The following is an 11,358-nucleotide window of genomic DNA, read 5'->3' as shown; positions in this document are numbered from 1 at the left end:
GCAGTACAGCTGTGGTGACACAGCCGTGTTGCTAGAAGTCGGGCAGTGTAAATGCTGTTTGGCACTTTTGCCGACAAAATACTTCCACCCCCTATGAGCGTTGTTGTCAGGAGAGTGCCCCTGCCGACAACTAGCCGTTTACACTGCCATTTACCATCGCACAACTTTTTGTCTTTTTGAGGGGGGCTTTTTAAAGCACTTGTGAATGACAAAAGTTTTGTCATTCAATTGGCAATGTAGACAGCCTTAGAGCACTGGATAATAAGCCTTTTCTAACGTCCTAAGCACAACCAGTTTAAATTCTCCATCAACCTTGTAGTTATATTAAAAGGGCAGATGGTGCAGATGTGTGTTCCAAGGAGCGTCCAGTCATGGCAACAGCTTTTGCTTTTGTGTAACACTTAGAATGGGATACTTGGCGTAGGCTGGGTGAGCTGGTCCACTGATGGGTCAAATGTCAGTTGGCTCCCTTCTATTTGGTCATGATCAAATATTCTTGCAAGAATGTGCTGATGTAGGTGGCAGCCTATCTCGGTGATTCCAGCGTGGTGCCATTATTTCATTTTTTTAGAACTTCATTTCATTGTGTTGCACTTTTTGTGTTAAAATACCTCAGTTCAGTAACTTGTTTTTTGTCATTAGGCCTTGGAGTGACCATAAAGTCTTATTTTTTTTATTACTGTTCTAAGAAATTAGGGCTTTAAAGTAGTGGCCATTTTTGACATTATTTGACCAATCAATTGACCTATGATTTTTGGGCCAGTCAAACACTGAACCCTAACTCTGCCTTTGCCCATGCTTGTGTAGATTCTGTGTTTCTTGACAGTTTGCAAACAAAGCCTTCTTGTTTTCAAAGCTGTTCAGAACATATAGAACAGTTCAACACTGATCATCCTATTCTGGCTATTCACTACTTTCTTCTGTTTAAACCTGAATGAGGGAGGAGGGAACAAGGTCAGAGATCTTTAAAAGCAGCTTTATTGTCTGCTAGTTGCTGATCAAAGGTTCTGGCCTTGGGGTTGAGTTTCAGGGTCCACTTCATGTCATGCGCTGGATGCATGACATAGAACCGGGCCATGTTTGACAATTCCTGGATGCCAGGGGAGCTGAGGTTCTCATACTGAGCTGATGCCTGCAAAAAGAACAGGGGAAGAAGCCTTCACTGGCCAGAACAAGGGCTGCTGAGTCATTTTACATGTTACAAAGAAGACGCGGGAGGATATGTTCAATGAGTTAAGGCGTGGCTGCGAGAGTGACAAGATGGAGCTCAGCGCATGGCAGATTGCACTGTCCGACAACCTGCACGAGGATAATGAGGACAGGAGAGCATGCAGGGAACACAAGAGTGATGCGCAGGATGAGATGGTGCGGATTATTAGGGAGCGAACAGACATGTTGAGGCATCTGGTTGAGGTTCAAGAAAGTCACCTGCTGAACCTGCTGCCATTATTGCCCAGTTCTACATCCTCCTCCCCAAAATGTCCTAGGATGGGGGAGGGGGAAGAGGGCAGGCAGTTCAGTATCCCTTGCACTCAACTCCAGGGGAGGGTACAAGGACCAGAAGGCAGCCATTCCCACACCTTTAATTGTTACTGAAGTGCAATTGTATGCAAGCTTTCCTTGTTTCTTCCCCCACCCCCAGTGTTATCAGCCCTTTTGCCCCAGGGTATCTTACTTTTCTTTGCTGTCTCTGTATGTTTCTGAGCATAATAAAACTTAATGGTTTGAGGAGAAAAGGCTCTTTATCCATTCAGCACACTGGTTAGTGGGGATGGAGTTTACAGGGTAGAAAATGCAATGAAGGGGACAACTTGGTAAAGAACAACACACACAAGTATAACATTACTGTGAGTCATTGCTGAAACTAGTTTTCAAAGCCTCACGGAGACTCAGATCCCCTCAGTGTGCTCTTGTTATTGCCCTGGTGTCTGGCTGCTCAAACTTGCAATCTGACCCAATCCCGCAGTAAACTTTTCTCCCTTTGTTTCACAGATATTATGGAGCACACAGCAGGCAGCAACAACAATGGGAATATTTGCTTTCAGTGAGGTCTAACCTAGTAAGCAAACAAGACCAGCGACCTTTTAAATGTCCAAAGGCACATTCCACCACCATTCTGCACTTGATCAGCCTGTGGTTGAATCGGTCCTTACTGCTGTCCAAGCTGCCTGTGTATGGCTTCATGAGTCATGAGAGCAAGGGGTTGGCTGGGTCTCCCAGGATCACAACTGGCATGTCAACATCACCAATGGTTATTTTCAGTCTGGAAAAAAAGTCCCTGCTTGCAGCTTTCTGAACAGACTGGAGTTCTGAAAGATGTGCACATCATGCACCTTTCCCGACCATCCCACATTGATGTTGGGGAAATGGCCCCTGTGATCCACCAGCCCTTGCAACACCATTGAGAATTATCCCTTTCAGTTTATGTACTCTTTGGTAAAGTGGTCTGGTGTCAAGGTAGGGATATGTGTTCCGTCTATAGCCCCGCTGCAGTTAGGGAACCCCATCGCAGCAAAAGCAAAACCATCCACTAAGTCCTGCACATTGCCCAGGGTCATTACCCTTCCTAGCAGAAGTCTATTGGTTGCCTTGGCAACTTGGATCACAGCAGACCCCATAGTAGATTTACCCTCTCCAAATTGATGCCCCACTGGCAGTCTGGTGTTGCAAGCTTCCAGAGAGCTATCGCCACTCGCTTCTCAACTGTCAAAGCAGCTTTCATTTTAGTATTGCTGCGCTTCATGGCTGGGAGAAGCTCTTCACACAGTTCCATGAAAGTTCTATTCAAAAGTTCTGCAGCCTCTGCTTGTCATCCCAGAGCTGCATAAACAACATGGTCACACCAGTCAGTGTTTGTTTCCCAGGCGCAGAAGCGGTGCTTCACCATGGCAAGATGATGTGCAATTGTCGCCAGCATCTGCAAATTGCTCCAGTCCATGGCTTCCAACAGGGCTGCTTGCGTGGCATCACATTGTTCCATGCAGCGGCTCCTGCTTCAACTGAGTAAATACTGCAAGATAAGGTGCAAGGTGTTTGTAATGCTCACGGCAGCATTGTACATCTGAGCAGGATCCATACTTATTGTGCTTTGGCATCTGCCAGGTAACCCAGGCTTAGGAAAAAGGGCAAAAAAAGGCTTTGTTTCTTTGCGTTGATTTCTGGGACGGAGGGAGGGAGGAAGGGAAGTAATTGCATCATGGGAGGCTAACGCCATGTTCCCATAACCACTCATGCAAATGTTTAGGTCCCATGAGGTATTGCAAGCCCAATACAACATTCCATTCGGCTCCATGCACGGTGGGATAGCTAGCCACAGTGCAGCACTCCATATGTCAATGCAAGCGAAGATGTGCTCTGCTGACACAATGGTGGGGACATGCAAGATTGACTTGCTTAAATCGGAGGCTCCATGTTGATTTACGTAAAATCAGCCTAACTTTGTAGGGTAAACATATCTCGAGTTGCATGTAACACCCGTTCTAAGGGAATAAATCCCTAACCAGGACACTGCTTTTTGCCCATTCACCGGTGGGTGGCACCACAGCCAAACAAGTGTTAGTTACAGTTTGCCAGGCAGAGGCACCCAGGACAAGATGACCGGCAGGGTGAAATACAAGTGTGATATATGCAGTACTCTAGGAAAGAGGGAGGGAGCTCCCTCCAGTGGGTGAGGCACATAACTGGGCGTTAGGATTTCTGGATTCTAGTCCAGGCTTTGAGCGGCTGCCTGTGCAACTTGCATAAGCCACATGCAGATGTTGTTCCAAGAGGCGCAGGTTCAGAATTCTGGGGCCTGATCTTTAGACATGAGCAGCTCCAGCTCCTCTGACCACCTGAGGCATCCAAAATCAGAGGCCATCCCTGAAAATGTTAGCTGTAACTTCATGCCTCGCTTTCTCCTGTCTGTAAAGAAGGACATTGGGTACCTGTACCATGTATACTGAGTAATTGCTCCATCTAGATGTGAAATGTTTAAAGTATCCTCTCCCCCCCGCCCCCCGCAGCTCTTTTGGGGCATTTGCTCTTTCCACAGCTAACTTCTAAGCAGCAAACTCTCTGTGGCAGACCTATGTTTTGTACCGCACCAGACGTGCCTCCCAGTTCACTGACATTCAGCGATTAACCCTTCACAGCCCTGCAAGACAGGTAAGCCATCTTCACTGCAGTGCTCAAACCACTTTCTGACAAGAAACTTGAGAGGTATGATCTGCTGTCTCTGGCCACATGACACATGGACGGACGGACAGACAGACAGACACCCTCCTGCAGTCCTGACAGCAAGGAAACGTGGGAGCCAAGATCTGCAAGAGTGATTGGTCACTTTGGGTGCCCAAACCAACAACCCTTAAAGGAGCCAGATTCTCAGGAAGCCCTGAGCCTGTGGCCCTTTAAAGTGGTCTTAAGCATCCCAAACCTCAGTTTCCTTCACAGAAAGGAGACCAAAGTAACGAAGGGAGTTTCCCACTTTGGCAGTTTTCCTGGTCTTCCCGATGTGCTTGGACAATGTGGCTGCATCCTCTCCTACAGTGAGCTTGCAGGTGCTGAGCCCAATGTCTTTGCCTGCGTATTCCTCTGCAGTGATCCACTGCAGGCCCCAGGTGAACAGCAGCCATCCAGTCCAGGGGAGCCTCTCCCATTGGTAAAGCTGTATGGGACGGAGATTGTAAAGCAAACCGGATCCGTTCAGAGACTCCTGCCCACACCATCTTGTTTGCGTTAGCCTAGTGGTCTGCAGGGCCACCGCTGGAGTGCGGAGAGCCCTGGAAATGGGTGTGTCTCTTTACACACAGCCAGGGCCAGTGGAGAGAAAGACCCAAGGGAATGAGAGGAAAGGCAGCAAGCCCCATACGAACTGACTTGAACTTTGTTTACAGCAAGGGTTAATGTGTCCCTGATGTCAGCCAGTGCAGTGCCTGGTGCTCAGACCCTGGCACACAACAGCAGGTTCCTTTACATGCGCATAGTTCCCTGCAGAGGCTGTAGGTGATTTGTCTGACTAGCATACAAAGCTTGAGGAGGTGGAAGGGAACCAATGCTTCCTGGCATCCCCCAGATTAACCTCCTACACCCATCTCTGCTCCAGTCTGCCACAGAGTTGGCAGGGGGCTTCCCACCTTCCTTCCAAGGGAAGGGGAGAGACCATTACTCCCCGATGAGCAAAGCCTAGCTCAGCCTAGTGGCTCACTTCCCTTCCCCATCCCTGCGAGAGCCTTTTAGAAGGTTTAAAGTGTCTGAAAAAAGTTCAGGGGGTCTCCCATAAACCCAACTGAAATAAACGGTCATCCATGTACAAACTCTTTGCCACTTCTGTACACGTGTATGGCATCACCATGGCATTCAGATTTTAGCTCATTAAACTATTTATACCGATGTGCTGTTATTGTTTTTAAATAAGGCACATTAATAACATAACATATATCTGTGAGTTTGAAGTTCAGTGAGATTCAGTGGGGCTGGGGGTCTGTCGAGGAGGGTGTCTCAGAGTAAAGAGGGCTGCAGACTTCTCAGGGATCTGGGGCTGCAACGAGTTTCAGAGGGTTTTCTCTGGAGTTTGGGGGTCTCTGGGGCATAAGTAGGTGCTTGGGGCCAAAGCCCAGTGCTGGAGGTATTGCCAGTGCTCTCCTGTTCCCACTTCTCCCCACTCCCATCCCAGCTCATAAACCTGTCCTGAAAAGGTGGTGGGTGGCCAGTGGGGGAAGGTCCAGGCCCCCCCTGTGACTCCTCCTGTCCCCTCCTCAGCTTCTGGGCAGCGGTAAGACCAGAGCTCCACCAACACTGCTGTGTCTGCCACTCCCCAGGCATGGCTCCATTCTGCTCCCCACCAGCACAGGCACTGCTGTGACCCTTGGCAAAGGGCCCTGTCCACTACAAACACCTCTCACCTAAGACCTGGCAAACTCGTTACAACCTAATGCGCCTGTGAGCTCACGTAAAGCTCAATTGGCCAGACTTCCTCTCATGCCATCACTGCATTAATAAGGTAGGCTTCATGAGCAATTAGTCTAAAACCATATTAAAATATCAAGTGCCTTAATTTGCCTTTGAGCCATTTTTAATGTGACCGTAGAAAGTTCCTTTGCTTCTGCTCAGCCCTGATCTCAGCCTACATCCTTAAGTCTGGAAATTGTCTCTAAACTTTTTTACCTGCCTGGAAGAAAAAAGATTAAAGAGACTGCACGATGCTGCTCAGGAAAATGAAGAAAGGTCCTCCAGAGATTCAGAAAACTGCAAGCATCAAAGATTTTTTTAAAAAAGCTAATAGCACTTGTTTCCTAGCCTGACACCTTGCTGCTGTAAACTGTAATAATGAGGGATAACACTGGTTTTTTTCATGAGTCCTAGTGGTGTAACCCCCCTTTCGGCAATGACTTAGTGCCTATATGATGCTGTGATGGGGTGTGCTCCCCATGCTGGCCCTGCAGGAGCTGAATTGGGCCAAATGGGTGGGGCTTGTAGAAAGGCAGGAAATTGGAAGCAGCGGGACTGCAGGGAGGTAGGCTGCAGTAAGTCCCTGGCAGGAGGGAGCAAAGAGGCTGGTGGGCCTAGGGGACTGGGGAGGCCCAGGCCCAGGCCCAGGCCTAGCACTAGCACTAAAGAAGAGGCTCAGGGAAAGATGGCAAGGAGGGAACCACAGCTTGGTTGCTGTTTAGAGGGTCCTTGAGCTGGAACCAGAGTAGAGGGCAGGTGGGTTTGGGTTCCCCTGCCAGCTGCTGAGGGGATGGCTCTGGGGTAGTGAAGAGAAGGACTGCCTGGCTGAGATTGTGGGTGAGCAGGGACTTTGATACATGCCCCCTGGAAGGGGAAACCACCCAGTGACCTGGCTGGAGGGCTGAGTCGTGGAGAGGATGCTGAAGTTCCTGGAGTGAGAGTGTGGAAGTGTGCCGGCTGGAAGAGGCACTGGCTAAAACTGTAGGTGAGGGTGTGGTTGCAGACAAATAGGCAGTAAAAGTACAAAATGAATAAAAGGATGAGCGATGTTAATAATAAGTCTTAATGACTAAAAGCTATGCCAGCAGACACTTTTGTTCAGGAACACTGGGGGAGTGTATGGTCACCTGACCTAGCGTGTATCTTCCCCTCTACCCCCAAACAATGATCATGGGGCTGGGAGACCAGGGCCCCCACTTTTTAACATGGGTGTAGTTTGGGGGCAGATGGCAGGGTTGCTCCCCTACCCCAAGCAGCAAACCTCTGGCAGGCACAGGCAGGGGCTGCACTTTGCAACAGGGGAGGTGAGCTGCGGCTCCTTGAGGCTTGCCCCCTGCCCCCCAAATTCTGCCCATGTTAAAAAGTGGGGGGCATAGTTCCTGGCGCCCTGGTTCCAGTGCCAATGCCCCCCGCCCCCACTGCTACAGAGGTTCTGGTGCTCTGGCACATCTCAGGTACCCGGTTGCTGTACATGGGGAGGGATGTATTGCAGGCTGGTGAGGAGACACTGTTAGAAACACATGTTATCGTACTGGGAATTGGTGGGGTTTGATGATGCCGGTAGAGGAAAGGCCTGTCAGAGATGCAAGGTGCCTTAATGGTGCCTGACCTAACCCGCACCACCTGTGTAACTATAACACAGGGTCCCCACGCAGGGTCCGTTTCTTGCTGAGCTGTCAGTGGCCAGTGCAGGCCAGCAGCTTTCCTGGGGGAGCATGGGAAAGGGATGAACCACCTGTCCCATTTTGGAACAGTGCTGACAGTTGCAAAGAGGCCCGGTCTCTGCATCCAAACCCCTGGATCTGGGGTGGGCTGCTGCAGGTGATGGCAGGGGGGATGGACTGTTTTCTCCTGGGGCTGGCAGGCTGGTGGCAGGAAGACTGGGTTGTCCCCTGCTCAGGCTTTCCTGCAGGCTGGGTTACAGACAGGCCAGTGCAGTGCTGGCCAGCTGCAGGGAGAGCCCAGGGAATGCTGGGCCATTTACAGCCACTCTCCTCCTTTCCCCGGCTCTGCACTGATCAGACACTGCTTCCATCTGCCTTGCTGTCCCCTGCCTTCTGATGGGTTGAAGGGAAAGGGTCACCGAGGTGACTGGTGTTGGATCCCCTCCCCTGCTTCTAGGGAAGTCACCAGTGCAGGGTTCTGCTATGGAGCCCAAGGGGCCCAGAAGGGGTGTCTCTCCCCTTGGGGCACTGCCCCTGTGCTAAGGGGTGTGGCGGGGGCTACACCTGTGTATCCCAGGGTATAAAATTCCAGTATTAACAAACACATTGCAATTCCTCCCCTTTCCTGTGCTGCTGTGGGCAGATGCCATTCTCCACCTGCTGGCTGTCATCACACGAGGCAGAGGTAGGGTGGCAGGCTGCAATGGAATCAGCCAGGCCAGCCATGGCTTAGGGCAGGGGTCGGTAACCTTTCAGAAGTGGTGTGCCAAGTCTTCATTTATTCACTCTAATGTAAGGTTTCGCGTGCCAGTCATACATTTAAATGTTTTTAGAAGATCTCTGTCTATAATAACTAAACTATTGTATGTAAAGTAAACAAGGTTTTCAAAATGTTTAAGAAGCTTCATTTAAAATTAAATTAAAATGCTGATCTTGCACCGCCAGCCTGCTCAGCTCACTGCCAGCCTGGCGTTCTGTTCACTGAGGCTGGCAGCGGGCTGAGCAGGGCCTGCAGCCGGGACCCCAGACCTGGGTGGGGAGGTTTCAGGGGTCAGGGCAGAGGGCTGGGGTGTGTGGGGGGTGTAGGGCAGAAGGCTGGGTGTGGGGGGGGTTTCAGGGGTCAGGGCACAGGGCTGGGTGTGGGGGGGTGCACGGCAGAAGGCTGAGTGTGTGTGTGGGGTCAGGGCAGAGGGATGGGGCTGTGGGGGTGCAGGGCAGACGGCTGGGTATGTTGGGGGGGTTCAGGGCAAAGGGATGGTTGTGTGTTGGGGTGGAAGGGGTTCAGGGCAGAGGGCTGGGGGGTGCAGGGAAGAAGGCTGGGTGTATGGGGGGGTTCAAGGGTCAGGGCAGAAGACTGGGGGTATGGGGGCTGCAGGGCAGAATGCTGAGTGTGTGGGGGTGGTCAGGGCAGAGGGCTGGGGTGCTCGGCTCGTAGGGGTGCTCCCAGCCCCCTGCCCTGAGCGGCTCAGGGCAGGGGCTGAAAGGAATATGCCCTGTTCCACCCCTTTCCCCAAGGCTCCGTCCCTACCTCTCTCTCTCCCTTCCAGGGAACTGCTGGCACACTGTTGCTCTTCTCCCATCTCCCTCACTAGGGCCATCAGCTGATTGGTGCAGGGAAGGAGATGGGGAGGGGCAGGAAAGCACCATGCTGGGGGAAGAAGCGGGGGAGAGGGAACCTTGGCTGCTGCCTCCTGCCTCCGCAGGGGAGAGCAGTGGGCTGGGGCGCTGAGTGGGGCTGGGGGCTGGGACCGCGGCAGGTGGCTGTGTGCCACTCAAAATCAGCTCGCGTGCCATGTTTGGCATGCGTGCTGCAGGTTGCCGACCCCTGGCCTAGGGGATCTAAAAGGGTACATGAGGCCACTGAAGAATTCCACAACTAAACTCCTTGCATTTCCCTAACAAACCTATGATTTGATGGATGGGAAAAAATGTTTCCAAGAAGTGATGGAGATTAACCAGGGCTCTGACTAGCCCTAACTAGCAACGTGTGCGAAACTGAACCAAAGAAGCCTAGAACTCACAGTAGAAGGAGGGAATCAGGGGGTGCGTTCTATCCCTGCAGCAGTAGGAAAGGCTGAAGCAGCCCCCTGGGGAATACTTAGTGTTATTGCTGGAGCACCTAGGGCCCCCCGCATGCTGCCAACTGGGATGGGGTGGGGTGGGGCCAGAAGCAGGAGAGGATGTGTTGAGAGATGAGCACAAAGGTCTCTGTTTGTTCTGTGTTGCAGAGCAGGCAACAGGCAGCCATGTGAGGCTGGTCTAAATCTGAGCAGAACCTGAGATTGCTTCAATTTATGCTGCTCCTCCCACTTTGAGCAGCCCAGTATTAGGGCAGTGTGAAAGCCACCCCCTCCATTTCCCATCTCCTAGGCTGTGCCATCTGCACTCTCTCTTGAGAGGTGCAATACAGAATTTTTGGACTGAAGCCTTGTCTACCAAGCAATTTATCCAAGAACTGGAGTTGCCACATGCTTTTATACGTTAATCCCCGAGCCATCATTAATTGGAAAACATATGGAAACAATGTATCTCCCCTTTGTTGTGTATCCTATAACTCACTCTCTCCAAAGAGGCAGTCTGCACAAAACAAGCCAGCTGATGGGGAAGCGTGGTCTTTCGAATGTACTAAAATTATCCTCTTCACTTCCTGGTAGTCTAGCTAAGCCATATGCAATAGGCTTAGAGACACTTAACCCTTCAGGTTCTGGATTGATGAAGTGTGTCTGTTCCCTTTGCTGACAGAGCTAACAGAGTTAGTTCTGTAGCTCCCAGAGCAAACTGTCCTTTCTAGAGCTCAGGGTCTCTTGTACCTTGTCTTGTATGTTCAGCATAATGGACATAGATTCTTATGTCCACATGTTCTAGTCTATAAGGTGTATTGGGACTACAAGCATGACCATGGCATTTAATGACCACAGCAGATGGTGGTAATCATGGTATTGTGGAAGCCACGGACTGTGCCCCAGCTTTTGAAAAGCAATGTGCTAGCAACAGTGAGGATACAAGCAGAATGCAGACCAGGTTCTCCACTGCATCAAAAATTCAATCTCTGGCCATCTCTTGACTGCACGTGGAAGATTGCTCCCCCTCCTTACGCACGGGAGGTATTGCGAGTTGCTCAGAGCAGTGACCGTGTGAATCTGGCCCTGCTGCCTCCTTTAGAAACTCTCTTGTGTTCTTTCAGCATGACAAGGGAGGGCTGGTGCATTTGAACCACTTGAAAAACATACCCTGGCAGATTTAGGTCTCTTTCTGCCTCTCCTTTTATAGTAAGTGACACACTGAGCACTCCTGCCCCAGAGACATGTGGTTTCCTGCATCCTGTGTGCAGTCTCTTTTGGGGCCTGTGATCTCATGAGGCAGTCTGTGTATGTCATCGGCACTACAAAGAAAATACAAGGAAACCATTTTGGGGGGTAAATAATAATAATGAATATGCTTTCTGCCCAGCTAGCACTTTCCATCCAAGGCTCTCCAATCAATTAACACTGAGTTCAGCCTCACAACCCTTCTGAGAGGTAGTTTGGACCTAGGGATAAGGAAACTGAGGCACACAGAAGTTTATTGATTGTAACTCCACAAGGAGCTGTTCTGATCATCGAGTCCAACCTCCTGATAGTGCAGGCCAAAGTCATTTCTGTACAAAGCCCATCACTTCTCTTTGAGCCATGGCATAGCTTGTAACATGGTACCCAACCTCGGTTTAAAGAGATGGCAGCAGGGATCTGCTTCCCCAGCCTCGTCCACTGCCCTATAGCCAAGGTCC

At 50.6% G+C, this 11,358-nt stretch overlaps 1 protein-coding gene across 1 annotated transcript; it reads right to left on the bottom strand.

Annotated features, from left to right (window-relative positions):
* Positions 1 to 513: 513 nt before the first annotated feature.
* NMRAL1 (NmrA like redox sensor 1) lies at positions 514 to 4,962 on the bottom strand. The gene is made up of 4 exons (XM_030578308.1): positions 4,955 to 4,962; positions 4,406 to 4,778; positions 1,289 to 1,299; positions 514 to 1,157 (listed from the first exon to the last, which is right to left on the bottom strand). The coding sequence occupies exons 1-4, from the start codon at positions 4,960 to 4,962 to the stop codon at positions 956 to 958; spliced, it is 594 nt and encodes a 197-aa protein (XP_030434168.1). The 3' UTR covers positions 514 to 955.
* Positions 4,963 to 11,358: the final 6,396 nt, after the last annotated feature.

The sequence above is a fragment of the Gopherus evgoodei genome, chromosome 10 (genome assembly GCF_007399415.2).
Source record: "Gopherus evgoodei ecotype Sinaloan lineage chromosome 10, rGopEvg1_v1.p, whole genome shotgun sequence".
Lineage (NCBI taxonomy): Eukaryota > Metazoa > Chordata > Testudines > Testudinidae > Gopherus > Gopherus evgoodei.
The sequence above is the reverse complement of the archived record's forward strand: the minus strand, read 5'-3'. Positions and strand labels throughout refer to the sequence as shown.